Source organism: Hakea prostrata, chromosome 3 (assembly GCF_041222555.1).
Source record: "Hakea prostrata isolate BN-2017 chromosome 3, UWA_Hpros_2, whole genome shotgun sequence".
Taxonomy (NCBI): Eukaryota; Viridiplantae; Streptophyta; class Magnoliopsida; order Proteales; family Proteaceae; genus Hakea; species Hakea prostrata.
In genome coordinates, this window is record NC_142602.1 from 23,043,448 (window position 1) to 23,061,725 (window position 18,278).

General features: G+C 39.3%; 2 protein-coding genes and 11 non-coding genes across 14 annotated transcripts; 12 read left to right on the forward strand and 1 right to left on the reverse strand.

Annotated features, from left to right (window-relative positions):
* The first annotated feature begins 3,213 nt into the window (after nucleotides 1-3,213).
* On the forward strand, nucleotides 3,214-7,316 carry LOC149021671 (large ribosomal subunit protein eL28z-like). Its single transcript, XM_089149896.1, has 4 exons — nucleotides 3,214-3,323; nucleotides 3,514-3,666; nucleotides 3,791-3,954; nucleotides 6,964-7,316. The coding sequence occupies exons 2-4, from the start codon at nucleotides 3,519-3,521 to the stop codon at nucleotides 7,102-7,104; spliced, it is 453 nt and encodes a 150-aa protein (XP_089006022.1). The 5' UTR covers nucleotides 3,214-3,323; nucleotides 3,514-3,518; the 3' UTR covers nucleotides 7,105-7,316.
* LOC149021672 (small nucleolar RNA R24) lies at nucleotides 4,394-4,483 on the forward strand. Its single transcript, XR_016172557.1, has one exon. It is a non-coding gene; the product is annotated as a small nucleolar RNA R24 (small nucleolar RNA).
* Nucleotides 4,592-4,682, forward strand: LOC149021673 (small nucleolar RNA R24). Its single transcript, XR_016172558.1, has one exon. It is a non-coding gene; the product is annotated as a small nucleolar RNA R24 (small nucleolar RNA).
* On the forward strand, nucleotides 4,791-4,881 carry LOC149021674 (small nucleolar RNA R24). The gene has a single exon (XR_016172563.1). It is a non-coding gene; the product is annotated as a small nucleolar RNA R24 (small nucleolar RNA).
* Nucleotides 4,988-5,078, forward strand: LOC149021675 (small nucleolar RNA R24). The gene has a single exon (XR_016172559.1). It is a non-coding gene; the product is annotated as a small nucleolar RNA R24 (small nucleolar RNA).
* LOC149021676 (small nucleolar RNA R24) lies at nucleotides 5,187-5,277 on the forward strand. The gene has a single exon (XR_016172564.1). It is a non-coding gene; the product is annotated as a small nucleolar RNA R24 (small nucleolar RNA).
* On the forward strand, nucleotides 5,388-5,478 carry LOC149021677 (small nucleolar RNA R24). Its single transcript, XR_016172562.1, has one exon. It is a non-coding gene; the product is annotated as a small nucleolar RNA R24 (small nucleolar RNA).
* LOC149021678 (small nucleolar RNA R24) lies at nucleotides 5,585-5,675 on the forward strand. The gene has a single exon (XR_016172560.1). It is a non-coding gene; the product is annotated as a small nucleolar RNA R24 (small nucleolar RNA).
* Nucleotides 5,784-5,874, forward strand: LOC149021679 (small nucleolar RNA R24). The gene has a single exon (XR_016172565.1). It is a non-coding gene; the product is annotated as a small nucleolar RNA R24 (small nucleolar RNA).
* Nucleotides 5,975-6,065, forward strand: LOC149021680 (small nucleolar RNA R24). Its single transcript, XR_016172561.1, has one exon. It is a non-coding gene; the product is annotated as a small nucleolar RNA R24 (small nucleolar RNA).
* LOC149021681 (small nucleolar RNA R24) lies at nucleotides 6,171-6,262 on the forward strand. The gene has a single exon (XR_016172566.1). It is a non-coding gene; the product is annotated as a small nucleolar RNA R24 (small nucleolar RNA).
* Nucleotides 6,392-6,479, forward strand: LOC149021682 (small nucleolar RNA R24). The gene has a single exon (XR_016172568.1). It is a non-coding gene; the product is annotated as a small nucleolar RNA R24 (small nucleolar RNA).
* Nucleotides 7,317-8,501: 1,185 nt separating the features above from the next.
* On the reverse strand, nucleotides 8,502-14,338 carry LOC149021683 (pentatricopeptide repeat-containing protein At2g33680-like). Of its 2 annotated transcripts, XR_016172352.1 has the most exons (6): nucleotides 14,040-14,338; nucleotides 13,628-13,685; nucleotides 11,575-13,309; nucleotides 10,452-10,667; nucleotides 10,096-10,317; nucleotides 8,502-9,258 (listed from the first exon to the last, which is right to left on the reverse strand). XR_016172352.1 is itself a non-coding variant. In XM_089149897.1 (2 exons), the coding sequence occupies exon 2, from the start codon at nucleotides 13,256-13,258 to the stop codon at nucleotides 11,576-11,578; it is 1,683 nt and encodes a 560-aa protein (XP_089006023.1). In that variant the 5' UTR covers nucleotides 13,259-13,685; nucleotides 14,040-14,338; the 3' UTR covers nucleotides 11,048-11,575. The 2 variants fall into 2 exon arrangements, 1 of the variants encoding a protein (XP_089006023.1); XM_089149897.1 differs by lacking the exons at nucleotides 8,502-9,258; nucleotides 10,096-10,317; nucleotides 10,452-10,667 and having other exon boundaries at nucleotides 11,048-13,685.
* Between the last annotated feature and the right edge of the window lie 3,940 nt (nucleotides 14,339-18,278).

The following is an 18,278-nucleotide window of genomic DNA, read 5'->3' on the forward strand; positions in this document are numbered from 1 at the left end:
CCCAATTCGTGATATAAATAAAATACAAATGCTTCATTTGATCCTCAATACTGTTGGGTGGTTGCTCGTAACGACAAAGGGGAGCCAATTATAGCCGTGTCAGAGCACACATGCGCCAACTCTGGAATGCGATGGTTTTTTTTTTCATTTTTTTTTCAAATTTTTTTATGAAACTCATCCATTCATAGGAAAACGTGAGTTACACGTGGGGAATAGCCAATGGCTTGTTCAACCACAGAGTGACAATAGGCCAAGTAGTCGCACACGAATACGACAAGGTTGCCTTTGCTAGATTATCAGCCACAGAGTTGGCTAATCTAGGAACATAAGAAAAAAATACAAGAATTAAACTTCAACGTAAGTCAGGATGTCATAGATTAGTGGTTGGGTATTAAGAGGGGGAATTTTCCTTTCATCATGTAGGAAGGAAATGAAATCATTGTTGTCAGATTCCACTTCCAGTAGTTCAAGTCTCCGCTTTAGCACCCCCTTCAAGCCTTCCCTCACCGCCATAGCCTCCCCCTTCAAGCACATCGCCAAATATCATGGGTATTGATCTAGCCGCCTCAATATGACATTCATCTTCCTTAGTATAAATCCCACACTTGGCACGCCTGTAGCTTTAACCTTTGCTACATCCACATTTAGTTTAAGCCATCCTGTTTGTGGTGGAATCCAAGACACTCTTTGCTGAAATTGAGGCTAGTTATGCTTACTTTTCTTTGGTGGTGGCTTGCTATCCATGAATTCCTGTGCATAGTGGATTGCTCTCTCCATCACATCCCGGGGTTGAAAGGTACCCTTATTAAATACTCTTTCATTTCTTGCCAACCATAGTGTTCACATGATGAAAGAGGCAAGGCATTCAAGCTGCTTACCTTGAGCCTTATCCACCGCATAAAATTCTTTCCATTGTAGAATCCAATATGAAATACTCATATCCATATTATAGCCAAAGGTGATAGAGAGAGGGCTGCCAAACCATGTAGCTTTAGCAAAAGGACACTGAAAGAGGACATGCTCAATTGGCTCAACTGGCCAACCATAACAAGAGCAAGATGGATCGACTTGTATTTGTCTTTTTTGGGGCCCCTCACCATAAGAAGTTATTTATTTTTGGTAATGTATAGCAACTCCATACCTTCTTCGATACTTTTGTTGGGACCCTACGCCAAGTATCTACTCTAGACGAAAATGGATGGAGTCTCTCCTCTTCATCTTGTAGGTTCATAAGGAGGTGATAAGCTGACCTGATTGAGAACATACCTCTTTTGTCTGCAGCCCATACTAAGTTGTCCTCATGGGGAAAGATGGATAGGTTTATGCGAAGCCTTGTTGCTACGACAATAGGTTCAAAAATCTGCTCTACCAAATCCCTCTTCCATCTTCTCTCTACTGGGTTTATAAGTTCCTCCACTTTGTGAACATTTAGCCCCAATTGGTTGAAAGGCTTCACAGGCAAATTTATGCTAATCCCTGGGATCCAGTGAGCAGCCCATATGTCCACCTTATCACCCTTTCCAATCCTCCATTGTAATCCTTCAAGTAAAACTTTTCTTCCTTCAATGATGCTTCGCCAACCCCCCGAAGGATTATGACCTTCCCTTGCTTCCAAAAAAGAAGTATGGGGGTAATAGATTGCTTTCATAATCCGTTCAAAAAGTGAATTGGGTTTATTAAAAAGCCTCCATGCAGCCTTTGAAAGCAATGCTCTATTGTGAAGGAGAGGGTCTTACAAACCAAGGCCTCCATTTTCTTTTGATTGTGTGATTTTCTTCCAAGACAACCAGTGAATACACTTCTTATCTTCGTTGCCCCCCAAAAAAAATTAGTTGCCATCTTCTGGGTCTTCTTATGGTGACACTTGGGCAGTTTGAAATGTTGGCCCGCATAATTAGTAGATGGGAGAGCATAGGACTTAAGAAGGATTTCCTTGCTAGCACTAGAGAGCAATTTTTTAGCCCAACCATTGATTTTTCCTGCTAATTTGTCATTTGAATCATGATTTTTTTTTGTTTTCTTTCCTCCAATTGCTACCGGCAAACCCAAGTATTTTGATGGCCCATCTCCATAAGGTAATTTCAGCACTCTAGACAACCAACGCTTTAGTCTTGATGGAGTATTTGGGCTAAAAGAAATAGAGGATTTTCTATTGTTGATGTCTTGCCCACTAGCTCTACAAAACCTATCCAACACCATTTTAATATTATGGACCTCCTATAGCAGTAAAAAGACCAAGCAATCATCTGCAAATAGGAGGTGGGATAGTGGTTCACTTCTTTGCCGAATGCAAATCCCCTGTAGTTCCCCTTGCATTTCTCCTCTCTATAGAATTGCATTTAGTGTTTGAGTACGGATAACAAATAGTGCCAAGGATAGCGGGTCACCTTGCCGAATTCCTCTCGATGGTTTAACTGTGCATCTGATAGATCCATTCATGATAAGAGAGTAGCTCACTGATGTCACTGATGCCATAATAATCCCTACTAAAATGACGGTCAAATCCCATTTTCACATGTTAGGGGAGTGCATAAAGTATGTGATTTTTGAATAAGATCATCTTAAAATTGGCAAAGCATTTTGAAGCTTGCTAGTTCAATCATGTTTCTAGGGTCATCAACCATGTAGCTGATGCCCTAGCCAAGAAGGCTTCATCGGTGTTGGTAGTAACCAATTGGCTTGCCTCCACTCTTCGAGTTTAGTCACTTTGTAGTCTTGTTGGTAGTAACCATTTGGCCTCTCTCCACTCCTCGAGTTCAGTTACTTTATAGTCTTGTTCCTGTGACTTTGCCATCTCAATTTCAATAAAAAGTTGTTAAAAAAAAACTTATTATGGATTGTATTTTTTTGAGGACTTCTAATTTAACTTTTTCCTTTCATCCCTTCGAACTTTGCTTCAGTCTTGCGCATTTACCATCAACAGAACATTTTCGGTCTTAGGATCAAAATTTTGACTGAGGTTTCGATCTCGACCATCGAAATTGAAATCTTGACCGGATCCAACAGACTAAAATCTTGCTTGACGGTTAATGCCCATGATTGAAGCAATTTGGATCCAAAAACATAAATATATCTGTATTATAGCAGGGGTAGAGAGGGACATTTCATCAGGTAGAACTTAGAAGTAGAACAGCGGTGAGCGGCCAACGGGGACTTATACGTCATATTTTGATATTAAATGCACACCTCTGTCATTCCGTTCCACCATTTTGTGTCTTAGGGTTTTCGATATCAGTATAAATTTGATCCCTAGGGTTTCTCGTCTTCCTCACTGCCTAAATCTTCCGAACAGGTAACAGAGGACGTTAACGGCTACCTCTCTGGTTGGTGAAATCTCCAAAACTCAATCTTGTTTCGATTCATAAATTTTCCGAACAGATTACGATTTCAGTATTGACCTGTTGCCTATTACTTCTCTCTTCCATCGTTTTTTTACGTACTAGTTGATAATTTGTTGTTGTTTTATGATTTTCTGATTCACCTGTGTGTCTAAAGCTCGAAGTTTTTTTGCAGCTAAGATGGCTACACTTCCTGGGCCTTTGATCTGGGAGATCGTGAAGAAGAACAATTCGTTTCTCGTAAAGGAGTTCGGGAATGGGACAGCTAGTGTGCAGTTCAGTAAAGAGAGCAACAATCTCTACAACTTGAACTCCTTCAAGCATTCAGGTATTTGATGCTTTCAGGGTTTTCAAGTTAGGTCTCTTTCCGCGTTACTCCATAAGAGACGCCTTTCTGATTTGTTGGATGATTTAGTGATTCCAGCTTCTGTTTTATTTTCCCTGGAATTTAGGACTTGCAAACAAGAAGACAGTTTCGATTCAAGCTGCCGACAAAGATCAGTCTGTGGTGCTAGCGACATCTAAGACAAAGAAGCAGAACAAGCCCGCTCTCGCTGTCCACAAGTCGGTCATGAAGAAGGAATTCCGCAGGATGGCTAAAGCAGTTATTAACCAGGTACTGGAGATGGCTTATCTCAGATAAAAATATCCTTGAAATGGCAATTTTAGAAACTTTTCCTGAACAAGTACACTACTTTGAAGAGGCATTAGTTTGAATTTGACTGAATATTTTGGATTGAAGGTGTTGCAATGTGAGGCATTGCTGAAGGATTTAGATTCAGATAATCTAGACTATAGAGTAAGGAGAAGCAGGATGAAGACACTGTAGGTTTCAAGTATCGCTATAATCCCTCAGATTTAGATTTCCCCCCATATATTTGACGTCGCTATTCCTGTTTATAGGGTCAATTTCTGGCTTTAACCTGTGAACGCTTCTGCTTCCCATGCATCTACTAACCCTTTGTTGGCTTCACTGTTACCGTTTTAAGCACTTTAGTTCTATCGCGACTGTCCTCTTAAGACAATAGATTATTAATATGGACGGTTGAGCTTTTCTTGCGGTGATGAGATGCTAACATGTAAGAAGAATCCCTTTATGGGATCTTTCAATGAAATGTTCTTGTTACGCTTGGCTTCTGAGCAGACTTTCTCAACTGTTGCTATTCGAGTTGATGTCGAGGTTTAGTTTTGTGTTGTACATCTTAGCTTTATAGAGTCTTCAATAGATTATTGATATGGACGGTTGAGCTTTTCTTGCGGTGATGAGATGCTAACATGTAAGAAGAATCCCTTTATGGGAGTCTTTCAATGAAATGTTCTTGTTACGCTTGGCTTCTGAGCAGACTTTCTCAGCGGTTGCTATTCGAGTTGAGGTCGAGTTTTAGTTTTGTTTTGTCCATCTTGGCTTTATATAGTCTCCAATAGATTACTGATTTGGACGGTTGAGCTTTTCTTGTGGTGATGAGATGCTAACATGTAAGAAGAATCCCTTTATGGGAGTCTTTCAATGAAATGTTCTTGTTACGCTTGGCTTCTGAGCAGACTTTCTCAACTGTTGCTATTCGAGTTGATGTCGAGGTTTAGTTTAGTTTTGTCCATCTTGGCTTTATAGTCTCCAATAGATTACTGATATGGACGGTTGAGCTTTTCTTGCGGTGATGAGATGCTAACATGTAAGAAGAATCCCTTTATGGGAGTCTTTCAATGAAATGTTCTTGTTACGCTTGGCTTCTGAGCAGACTTTCTCAACTGTTGCTATTCGAGTTGATGTCGAGGTTTAGTTTAGTTTTGTCCATCTTAGCTTTATAGAGTTCCCAATAGATTACTGATATGGACGGTTGAGCTTTTCTTGTGGTGATGAGATGCTAACATGTAAGAAGAATCCCTTAATGGGAGTCTTTCAATGAAATGTTCTTGTTACGCTTGGCTTCTGAGCAGAGACTTTCTCAACTGTTGCTATTTGAGTTGATGTCGAGGTTTAGTTTAGTTTTGTCCATCTTGGCTTTATAGAGTCTCCATTAGATTACTGATATGGACGGTTGAGCTTTTCTTGTGGTGATGAGATGCTAACATGTAAGAAGAATCCCTTTATGGGAGTTTTTCAATGAAATGTTCTTGTTACGCTTGGCTTCTGAGCAGACTTTCTCAACTGTTGCTATTCGAGTTGATGTCGAGGTTTAGTTTAGTTTTGTCCATCTTGGCTTTATAGTCTCCAATAGATTACTGATATGGACGGTTGAGCTTTTCTTGCGGTGATGAGATGCTAACATGTAAGAAGAATCCCTTTATGGGAGTCTTTCAATGAAATGTTCTTGTTACGCTTGGCTTCTGAGCAGACTTTCTCAACTGTTGCTATTCGAGTTGATGTCGAGGTTTAGTTTTGTTTTGTCCATCTTAGCTTTATAGAGTCTCCAATAGATTACTGATATGGACGGTTGAGCTTTTCTTGTGGTGATGAGATGCTAACATGTAAGAAGAATCCCTTTATGGGAGTTTTTCAGTGAAATGTTCTTGTTACGCTTGGCTTCTGAGCAGAGTTTCTCAACTGCTATTTGAGTTGATGTCCAAGTTTAGTTTTGTCCATCTTAGCTTTATAGATTCTCCATTAGATTACTGATATGGATGGTTGAGCTTTTCTTGCGGTGATGAGATGCTAACATGTAAGAAGAATCCCTTTATGGGAGTTTTTCAGTGAAATGTTCTTGTTACGCTTGGCTTCTGAGCAGAGTTTCTCAATTGCTATTTGAGTTGATGTCCAAGTTTAGTTTTGTTTTGTCCATCTTAGCTTTTATAGATTCACCAATAGGATCTGATGTGGACAATTGAGCTTCTCTTGTGGTGATGAGATGCTAACATGTAAGGAAGAGCCCTTTTATGGGAATCTTTCGATGAAATATTCTTGTTACGCTAGGCTTTTGAGCAGACCTTTCTCAACTGTTGCTACACGAATTGATGTCTTTAGTTGCTGTTTTCTGATGAGTCTCATTTAGTTATGTCTAGCTTTTCTCAATGGATTCTGCAATAGTTTACTGACCCAAATGGTTGAACCTTTTCTTGCTGCAATGAAATGCCAACATATAAAAAGATTCCTTTATGGGAACTTTTCAATGAAATGTTCCTGTTATGCTTTGTGTCTGCAGAGTTTCTCAAAACTCTTATTTGTGAGTTGATGTCTGTCGTTACTGTTTTGTCACTAGGACATCAGGTTTGTCTAGCTGTCTAATTTTACTGTATAGATTCTCCAAAAGATTACGGACACATGAGCTTTTCTTATAGGAATGAGCATCTAACGTGTAAGAAGAATCTCTTTATGCGAGTCTATCGTGAAATGTTCTTGTATCCTCCACTGTTGATCAAAAGAGTTGTCCAATTTGCATGTTTTTTAAAGATTTCTCCTGATATGTGGTGAATATTTTGGGTTCAATATACGATGGTTCCCTCGTGTTCAGGGATATATAGTTCAGTTTTTTGTTTTTCTTGCATTATATTCCCACTTATTGTATTCTACCTTTCCACCACCCCCCTTAGTTTCCCGAAAGGGAAAAATTACGTGTGTTCTACCCTTGTTGGCTTGTTCTTAGTTTTGGAGTATAGAATTGCTCATTTATCCATTTTATGTTTACAGGTTGCTGATAACCACTACAGACCAGATCTGAAGAATGCTGCTCTTGCCAGGCTTAGTGCAGTGCACAAGAGCCTCAAGATTTCCAAGTCTGGCGCCAAGAAAAGAAACAGGCAGGGGGTCAGGGTCCGTGGTAGGAAGTGAGGCAAGTAGTGGAATTTTGCGATGTGCTCTTTGATTCTCATCTTGTAACCTTTTCTCTATTTTCCTGGGCACTGAATATGTGGAAGGTTTTCTGATTCTAGATATTGTTTGAGGTAGACTATGGAATTAGGCTATATGAGCCATTTTGCTTCAGAGGAGATATAATATATGTTTGCACTTCAAAATTTAGCTTTAAAGCATGGTTTCTTCGTGTTATTTTCTGAAACAAGCATTAATTGTTCTAATTTGTTAGGCTGGCCCATCAATATCCCAATCTAATCGGAACCATCTCAGCAACTAGAGTCTTAGTGGGGTTTTGGTTTGACACCAAAAAGCAGCTGGGAAATGATTTGAATTCCGAATGGTTGATGGGTATCAAGGAATTGTTTCAAGTTAGAGCCCGTATCATTAGTTATGGTTCTTCATCGTTTTTGTCGAATTGTCTCCCTTCCAATCTGCAACAGATATCAGCCAAAGTCGACAACTACGAATACAAATACCGTTAAGAGTTTGTGATCTATTGGAAACATAAAGAGGATGAGTTTGAGGGCATCAATGATATCAGTCTCATCCGTACTGGAGGCATAACGCTCAATTGAGCTCTTAATGCCTTAAGGATGGCAACTTAAGCAGCTTAGGGGCAAAGCTTGCAAAAGAACTCTCACGGTATGTAGAAGATACGCATTGTGGTTGCGATGATGGTTAAAGATGATGAAGATGTTTGTGGGGAAGATGACTGACCACGTGATGTTCAAGTGTTCATCATCCAATACTGCCTTCAGATCAAGTTGCCAGTGAATCCATATGCAAAGAGGTCAAGCAAGTTATCCAGTTCTTGACTGTTGAAGGCTACAAATAATTTTGGTTGGGGATGAGAACATCAGAATGATAGTTTGAGTTCCGAAACGTTTCACCTGACAATGCTCCACCATCTCATCATAAAAGAAAAACAGTAAAAGAGCGACCGAGCTACTACTGTTTACATCTCCTGTTCTTAACATACATTCAATCATCCCTCGATACGAAAAACAGCATTGAACTCTGATATCTTGATGTCAGCACTAAATTCCAGGTCATGACACGGAAATACTCAATTCGCAGGGCTATTACATCTAGTTAATGGCTTAACCGTGAAATCATGTTCCTGTGATGCTCGCTTTTCCACTAGGCACTCTAGTGGCACTCTAGTAGAACATTGTTGAATTTGAATCCAAGGAAGTCATTTCGCATTTGTATTTAACGGAACGGAACATTGTTGAATTTGAATCCAGGAAGTCATTTCGCATTTGTATTTAACGGAACGGATTGAAAGTTGTCAAGCTAGCAGCAGGCTGAAGTCTTTGATGCAAATAAAGATCTGGGCAAATTCTCAAATTGCACAAAATTCGAGTGCTAGATCTGGCGTTGTTATCTGGCGAATACAATTCTCCATGGAACTGGTTTTGTCGCGAAAGCACCATTTGGCTTGGACTGGGAGGGATTCAAAACCAACGAGGAATTCAAATTCTCCCTAAAGAGAATAAAAGACCTTGTGTTTCCTGGGTCTTTTAAAACCATTTAGACTCAGATAGCTTTAGAGAAAAAATGACAGGGACCAATCCATAAAAAGCCAACGTTGAGATAAATGGGTGTTGTAACAATCGGTACTTGGAGGGATCAGTTTTTCATTGAGCTTAACCTCAGAGGCATAACATCATTTGATGCTTTGAAGCTCAAGCTGAAAAAATGGGTTCACAGTCTAATCTCAATGCACATTGCTGTCAATTATAGCTCAAGTGCACAAATTGCCAAGGTTTTCACTGTCCTTCCAAACTCACCTTTAATCTCTGTTTCTAGGAACTAAATTCTTTATGAACAAGTGCTGCAAAATTTCTTTCACCAAATAGGTGAAACCGTCAACCGCCAGTGCAGATCCTTTTAATACACATTTCATTGCAAATTATCAGTAAATAGTAACGACTACATCTTTCCCCCCTCTTCCTTTTTGCTGTTTTGAGTAGAAAATGATAATCAACTTGTCAGCTCTTTTTGCATACCTTGAGAACAAACACAATGTGAGCCAAAATACTTTCACTGACCGGACATGGACTTTTGAATGTTGAGACTGCCCATCAAGGAATATCATCTTCTGTGCTTTGCAATGTGAGCTTACACCTAGCATTTTGGAAATCAATTAGCATAATAGTCAAATTAATATCTCAAATTTGTCTAACATCTCCAAACATTGAAACAGGAGGAGGTTCTGCACGCAATAAATGCCTCTCTCATGTACAAGTATCAATTAGAAAGAAAATTGAACTGGCTTCAAATACTAATTAGCTTGAATTATTATGAGGAACTAAGTGATGACAATGGAAAAGTATTATTTAGGTACCTATTCAGGATGAGGCCGAAATATTAATTCAAAAGCACTCAACCCTTGAGGCTCCACAAAGCTTATTTGCACTCCAACCCAAAATAGAGCAATTAACAACATGCTTAAAAGATATGAAGGGCTGCTGCAATAGCAAGAACCTCACCAAACACAAAATGAGAGAGAGAGAGAGGGGGTGGGGGGGTGGGGTTGGGGAAGAGAGACTGGCATGAAAAGAAAAAAATTGCAAATAAACACATGTTCCATCTCCTTCACCTAAATACAAATTTGCCTCTCTCACTATAACCTATTATTAAGTGCTGGTTAAAAGTCACAACTGGGATTGTCACTGCTAACTTCCTTTTATTCATGTGCAACTCAATTTCTTCAACAATCAATGGCCAGAAAGCAAGGATAAAGATGGGTTGGACTAGAATTCTATTATCCAATCACATAGGAAGTGGCCCAGTTTAAGGTTTAAAACAAATCAATAAAGTTCCACCTCTCTATTAGACTGGCTGTTTAATCACTTGTTGAACAGGCATATATTATACTCCATATGCATTTTCAAAAATGTCTATCAGGGAAAAAAAGGAAAAAGGAAGCAAAGAAAAAGTCCAACCAGAAAATGGCCTTACCTGCTCAAGAAGACATCGGTTGTTGCTCTAGTCTGAGGTCGCAGCAAGAGAGACAGAGGGAGAAAAGAAGATGAAGAAGAGGATGGACGTAGCAATGATTAGGATGGTAGTGATGTACACAACGAAATATTAGTTGGCTTCGTCAACAAGGCTTCAATGTGAGCAGATAAAACTCCAACATCTCTAGCACCAGAGAGCTGCTTTCACCATTGAAGCAGTGTTCTGTCCTTGCCAAAAACAAGAGGAGGGGTGAGGCAGGGAATGATGAAATGGAAAAAGTGCCATTTTAAATGTCTAAGTTACAGTATTATTATAAAATTTTAATAAAACAAAATACATTGTCTAGTGTGCCCCACCTGATTCAAGGAAGTGCCTTGGCACAAGGTGAAGATAGTAGAGTTAAACCCATGACCTTCCAGGAGGCTGCAACTCTACCAGTAAGGCACCAACCAAATCGGCAAGCAGTCTTTGACAGGTTTGCTGTTGACATGGTTGGTTATTTGGTAGATGTATGAGTCAGTGCATGAAACAAGCATTTCTCTTTAATTCGGCATCAGGTATGGCAGTCATATCTGCATTTATTCAATGGAGAACTGAAGAAGATAAAAATTCAAAGACAAAATGGCGATGGATTAAATGGAGAACCACACTTGGGTAGATTTTGAAGTGTCAATACCAGAAATTATATAGAAATCCTCATTTCCCCCTACTTAATTCTTGTTTGTTACATGCAATCTACCACGAATTGACAAGGGAATTAAGTATTATAACAAATATTTATAAAATATTATTTAATCATACTTTTATAATTGAAGGAACGGATAATATATAATCTGAAATTGACATATTTACATCTGCACTTGATTAGCTTTCAAAAGGATTCAAACAGTTTCCAAAAACTGAAGTTTTGAATACAAATTCCCCTAAATGGATATAATCACCAAGACACCAACCGAGTACAGATTTCAAAATATACATTTATATCCCTAGTTTTCTTCTGCCAGAAAAGATCTCCAAACAAATAGATTTTAATTGGGCAAGGCAATCAATTTTTAAAATTGTCCTGATATTTTACCAAGTAAAGCACATAAAAGGAACTTTCCAAAAAAGATTCTAACATTTTGTTATGTGTTTACCTTACAACTTTTCATTCATATGACCAAAGAAGTCCTAGTCACCATTGATTAATGAACAGGAAGCAATAGCCCCCCTTTTAAAGTTTATGTACATTACAAGTAATGGCAAACAATCTTCATTAAATTGCTAGTGTAATTATATATCTCAACATCATTTGGAAAATAAGCCATTGGTACTAGTTTTTAAGCTACACCATTAACCTAGGACTTCCGTGTTTTGTTTTTTAAGATATTAGCAGTGCAAAATTACACTTTTTGATGAAGAGTTGTTAAAAGAACAAAAGTTTATAACACAGGTTAATTTCTCAGTTGGCACTAATTTACATTGGGTATAAATTCAAACCTCAGCCTTTTTCAAGCCAACTGCAACCAGGTTCCTTCTTCAACCCTCTGCTCCGCATCTCTTCCCTCAGATTGCTAACTTCCTCCCACCTCCCAGCAGCGGCAAATATGTTTGAAAATAGCACTAGAACATGTGGCTCACTAGGTAAACCTATTGTCATCATCTTGGCAGCAACATTGGCTCCTTGAACCCACTCACCAAGATTATTACATGCAACTAGAAAAGTCAGCCACAAGGATCTCCTGTACTTTTCTTTGGATCCTTGAATGAATTCCTCAGCCTCTTTAAATCTTCCTCTTCCAGCTAACATGTGCACCATGCATGTGAAATGGTCAATGTCAGGCTCGATTTCCATTGACTCAAATAGGCTCCATCCAAGATCTACAAGCCCTGCATGGCTGCATGCAGATAGAACACAGTTGTAAGTTACTTTGTTAGGCTTCAACCCTTCTCTATTCATCTCTTGGAAAAGTTGGATAACCTCCTCTGCTCTTCCATGCTCAGCCAATCCTCCCATCATTGTTGTCCATGACACAAGGCTTCTCTGTTTCATGAGATTAAAAAATTTAACCCCATCTTCTATACTTCCACACTTTGAGTACATATGGATTATGGAGTTATCTACTCGGATTTTTCCCTGGAGGCCAGTTTTGACACTAAACGAGTGAACTTGCCTGCCATAGTCCAGCATGACCAGGTCAGTGCATATGCCTAGAATTGAGGTGATGGTGATGTCATCTGGTTCTAGTCCAGATTCCAGGAAAGTAGCAAATACCTCCAAACCTTTTTCTCCCTGATCACATTCTGCATAACCCTCAAAAAGGGAATTCCAAGAGGCAATGTCTTTTAAACGCAATCCTGCAAAAACCTCCATGGCATCTTCCATCTTCTTGAACTTTGAGTATCCTCTTATCATTGCACAGCCTACGTAACTGTCCAAATTGAGATCTATCTTTACTGCAAGTCCATGGAGTCTCTTTAGGTCTGCCTCATTGTCCAAGCAAGCAGCAATGGCAGCAGAAAGAGCAAAACAAGTCACTCCCACACCTGATTCTCTCATCATCACGAACTTGTCAAGGGTAGCATGGGAGAGGCAGTTCTGTGATAACCCAGAGACAAGTGAGTTCCAGGAGACTTGGTCAGGTTCAATAATTTCCTGAAATACCAGCTCACCTTTTGTAACCTGCCTACAAGCCATGTACAGAGAGATGAGAACATTGGAGACCATAACATGGGCAATGAAGCCTCTCCGAAATACATGGGAGTGGAGCTGCATTCCCAATGACAGATTTTCTTGCTTGCTACAAGCACTGAGGGCACTAGCAAAAGTGAAATGGTTAGGAGGAGAAGCTGGATCTTGAGACAACATCAAAGAGAAAATGTGCAGGGCAGTATGGGGTCTCTTGTTACGATCATTTCCTGATATGAGCACTGTCCAAGAAACCATGTTCCTGTTGGGCATTATGTCAAACAAGCGGTGCGCCCACTCTAACTTGTGGAGTTTCACATAGAGATTCAGGAGTTGGTTATGCAAGTACAACAAGTCCGAACTCAACCAACCTGGTCGCTTGAGTAAGTAGGCATGGAGTGAACGCCCAACATTCATTGAACGTTGCCTCGTGCAATTGGTTAGCAAACAGCCCAACAGGGATGAAGCCCATTCCACATGATGAAGCAGAGACATCTTTCTCTCTATTGTAGTGGATGTTATGTTATTCCTCGAGTTGATTTTCCTCTGGGCAGTGGACAACGATGCATGTAATGAAATTTCACCTCCAAGGCATCAATCTTTCAATTCAAATTATTCCTTAAACAAATGCGAAAACAAAACTGGCTCCTAAAACATGAATTCATGAGAAAACAATAGAATTCTGGGGAAAAACAAGATAAACAAGCCAAACTTTTTGCAAACTCTTTTCGCATGATTTAAAACGAATATTTTGACCTTTGAGGGGTCCTCGCTTATCTCCCTCAACCGAAGTAACTAAAAAGAAAAAGAAAAAGAACAGGAACAGGGTAATCATCATGTAGTTCACACGAGAAAAAAACTAACCAGCAGTGACAGACTCAGTGGAAGCAATGCCTACAGGATTGTAATCCATTCTCTACACCTGCAATGAGACATTATCACTTGAATTAATGAACAGAAATCTGGCTTGGATTGATGTTTAAATTGTTGTTTTTATTTTTAAGTTTTATGATCATGAAAATTGAGTTACTTCTACAGCTATAGTTACTCTTGCCACTTTTCTTCAGCTTCTTTCTCTACTGCATTAGGTGGGGGTTGTTTTCAACTACCCAAAAGGATTCAGCAATGAAAAAACTAAACTAAATGACCAATATTAGTCTGCATCAAGATATTGATTTTTTTTTCTTCTCTGCTTTTATCTTTTTAGTCAAATAATTTTACTCAAGAAGCCCAGGAAGGATAAAGCAACATTCGGAATTCAGACATCTGAGCTTACCTGCTAGTAGTGACCACCGATAACCACCGAAAAAATACGGTTGCCAGCTGCTGGTGCAATCGACTGGGAAGTTGGAACCGAGATTCGGCCGCTGCTACCAAGTGTCAACCATCATCTGGTAACAGAGACGACGAGAAGGGGGTTTTCAATACTCTTCGAGAATGGAGACACCACTCTAATGGATTTGGGAACCGTCAACAACGTTCGAGAACGGAGACGGAACAAGACTAAAAATCACCGGCATGCCATGTACTCTCTAGTCTCTATTAGATGTTCATTCAGGGTTCATATTTCGGACCGAAAAGTAGAAGGAAGAAGAGGAAGTGGTTCCAAGGCAAAAACGCTTTTCCGGTTTGTTTTTTGTAAATTTATTTAGGAAAAAAAAATCAGATGATTTAGCTTTTTTTATTTTTATTTTTATTGCTTCGCTCTTGGCCTAAGAAAATTTGAACTCTACCTCCTGCTTAGGGGTTATTGAATTTTTTACCAACTGAATCACTCCTCGATTTACAACTCTAGAGATTATTGCATGCAATTTTTTAAGTTTGTCTAATCAAAAACAAATCTCAAGACTTGAATGAATTACCTTGATATTATGATATACACATCTATGGATAATGTCCACAAAATCACTCTCGTTTTGAAGTGATGGTTTTTGTTTTTATAGGAACAGATAGCTTTATATTGGGGGTGTCGATTATTACATATATCACAGGAAGCATCGAACCCATGACTTACTTATTAAGAAGTGTCAGCCATTGCCGACCAAACAACCTTCCAGATGGTAAAAATGCTGATTTTCTAACCAAGTTTAAGATAATTCATGTCTACTTGCCGTCTATTCTCTATTCAATTCAAATCACTTTTAAGTAAAAATCAATAGAACCTAGTAAGTCCACTGCATATTCATCAGATTACTCCAAATTGATCAACGCTTACTGCTACTTCTTTGGTTATTGCAGGGCGGCTAGTATCAGCAGGTGCTAGTGAAGGAGTGTGGTTTTTACACATTGTACATACGGGTCAATGTAAGTCTTCACGCATGGAGAAGGCCATCTTCTCTTCTCACTTGGAGATGCTCACTTTGGCGCTTGATTTTGGATGGAGTTGCAAATCCAGACTCAACAAGTTCTTTCTGACTTCCCTGGATGAAATAGCCTCATTTCAGTTCCAATAGATCCATGACCGTATTATAAATACAGTTCTATGCCCATTGAATGTTGTCTTTTGTTAAAACTCAGTTGCTGTTGTGTATCTTTCTGGGCTGTATAGCCTTGGCATAACAACCATATCCCATGTGGGGTTCTACACCAAGGACTTGTAATGTTATTTTGGTTCAACAAACGGTTTAGCAAAAATAATAGTCAGTAGGACTCATTCCGGTGCCTGTGCTGGGTTTCACACCTTGCTCAACACTAGGATTTGATAGATCTCATGATCGGTTAAGCCTTCAACCTCTGTCGACCTCGCATGGCACATAACACTGGACCAGGTAAGAGCGCTCTCTGTAATCACTCTTTCAGCTTTAATATTCAGATTTGTTTCGATTAACCCTTTCCCTTGCATCAGAGGCAAAAGCGAAAAGAACACCCAATAAAAATGGTACCAGTTCGGGGTTCCTGCATTCGCTACTTGGATCACCTGAGGATGATGAATCTAAATGCTGAACTTGTACAACTTGAAGGAAAACAATCAAAATTCAAAACAGGGAATATGGTCATTAGTTTTCATCTTCAATTATTTTTCATTACTCACAACAGTCAGTACAGTTGAAAATGGAACCATCAGTAGGCAGCAGGGAATAAATGTAATATCTCTTTCCTGAACCCAAAAACAGAAAAATCTTCCTGCACTAGACATAAGTTTCAGGTCAGATAGGAAAGAAGCATGAACTGGTGTAACAAGGAGTGGTAAAGTGGCACTTTCACCACTATCTGCTGCTTTTAAGATTGAAATTCCAAAGCAGAGAAGCATAATTTACAGTAAAGCTAGGTTTAAACATGGAGAGTTCCTTCTAGGACAATCAAGAATGGTTTGTGCACTGCTGTGTAACCCAAACTCAAGAAACCCTACCAAAAGATTGTCCCATTCACACTTGTTACTCTCAACATAATCAGTACAAAAGTAAGTGAACTACTGCCATGAATGGCTACGCATCCAGTGCCTCCAAATAAGGTAGCTATCACAGTAATCACACATCCCTTAATGTAGCAGGAAATTCAGAAAACATGACCAAGGCACCTGATTCTATATGATAGGTCCCTTACAAAAGTAATAAGGTCATCAACTTGCATATATGGAATCCAGGGCATTCTAATCCCATAGACACCAGATCTTGCTCCATGCAGATTAACAAGCAACTGCTCAAGCTTAACATTGTGTAGAGACACAATCAATCTTTTTAAGATTTACGAGGTCATACTCAGTGCACAAAACTACTGTGATTAGCAGGTCTGAGCAACGTTGTATTTTGGAAAGGACTTCACTCACTTCAGGACTTGAACTAGTGAGCAAGTGTTCAGCAAATGGAGATTAGACTTACTTGCCAAGCACAACCTTCCATTTTATAGCATGTTTTTAATGCATTATCATCCTTGTCTTTAATCTGAAGAACGCATTAAGAACCTTGATACATGTGATGGTAGTACCTTGACAGCCACAACCAAAAGAGTTAACATGCTCTTATCCCTAAGTGCTAGAAAAAGGTTAAAACTCAGAAAGATAATTGCCATTTGGAATTTGGGCTACGATCAAGCATCTAGTCTGATAACATCTGTAATGAAAAGATAGACTATGATCATGTATTCAAGATCACTTTTTTTGTTCTGAATCTCTCAAAATTTTCAGCAGCTCAAGCAATTCAGCCTCACAAACAACACAAAATCGGAAGCTCCTGTTACAAAGGTTTAACCACAGAATTTTTTTAAACAAAGCTGGGATTTCGGAAGCACATACACCGATAGTTTCAGCTGTTTGATAACAGAGAATGTAAATGCAATCTAAATTTTCTTTTAAACTGGGAATCGAAATTGAAATAAGATTAAGAGTATCAAAGTTACAAATTTTAAATAAGCCAAATTCTAGAATACATCCAAAAAGGCAAGAGAGCTCATCTACGTCAATACAGATCCAACCCCTGGAACTGGGTGAAATTAATTCATAAAATAGGTCAGAAGCAACAAGAACAATCAAAAGGACAAAGAGGGGTACCGCCAGCATCTGCCTTCCCAATCCCAAGTTCTTCTTCGGCGTAAACAGTAAGCCCATCCTCTGTTATTTTCCTGGATTTTACTGGTGGATCAACAAACCCAGCCGTCCTAGCAACCTTACTCTTCTTCTCTTTCTTCGACTTCTTCAACGTAGGATTCACATCTTCTGTTGGCTTATTGTCTTGCTCCTGTTTAGGCTTCTTCCTCTTCTTATTAGAGAATATCTCATCTATCTCGTTACCTTGGTTTTTAGGTCTCTTCGGCTCTGAAGCAGGTTCATCGTGCGCTGCAACAGAGGTCTCACCTGAATCTCGCTTTGAATGTTTTTTACGTTTCTTCTGCCCGGAAGCAGGTTCATCTTGCACGGCAAGAGACGACTCTGAAGAAATTTTCTTGAGCATGGATGCAACCTGAATCTCGTATATGCAATTGAAAACGAGGAAGTAGGGATTTCGTCAGTGGATAGAAAATCTGCAACGGTCTCTAGGGTTTAAAAGACGGGAGGAGGAGAACACTGATGGTGGCTTACATGATTTCCCTGCAAAACCCGGGCGGTTCAAATAAAACCGACCGATTCTCTCAGTTCGATGTCTCTGAGATTGAACCAATTCGAATTAATCAATCCCGGCCTATTCCAATCGAGTTTTTTAGAGTGTACCCACGGGCCAAAACTCTTGTTGGCTCCCTTAACTACTGGTTTAAAGTACCCGTAATCTAAAACAAAATTACGTATAACCCACGAGGAGCACTCTGTGCGCTCTTGACGGTTTTACAACTACAAACTATATGGACTCATAAGTAAAAAATAATAAAAATTTATTTAAAAAGATAATAAAATATTTTTCAAAAAAAACCTATCACCTTAATCCTGTGAGCTCTCTGTAATTTATTTGTGGTTAATAGCCGTCAGGGAGCACTCTGTGCGATCCGGACTTCAGTTAAGTCCCAAGAAATAACCAAAGTATCATCTTAATAGTAATTTACTAAACTACCATTCCATACCTAACCCTTAGGCGGGTGAAAGAATTTC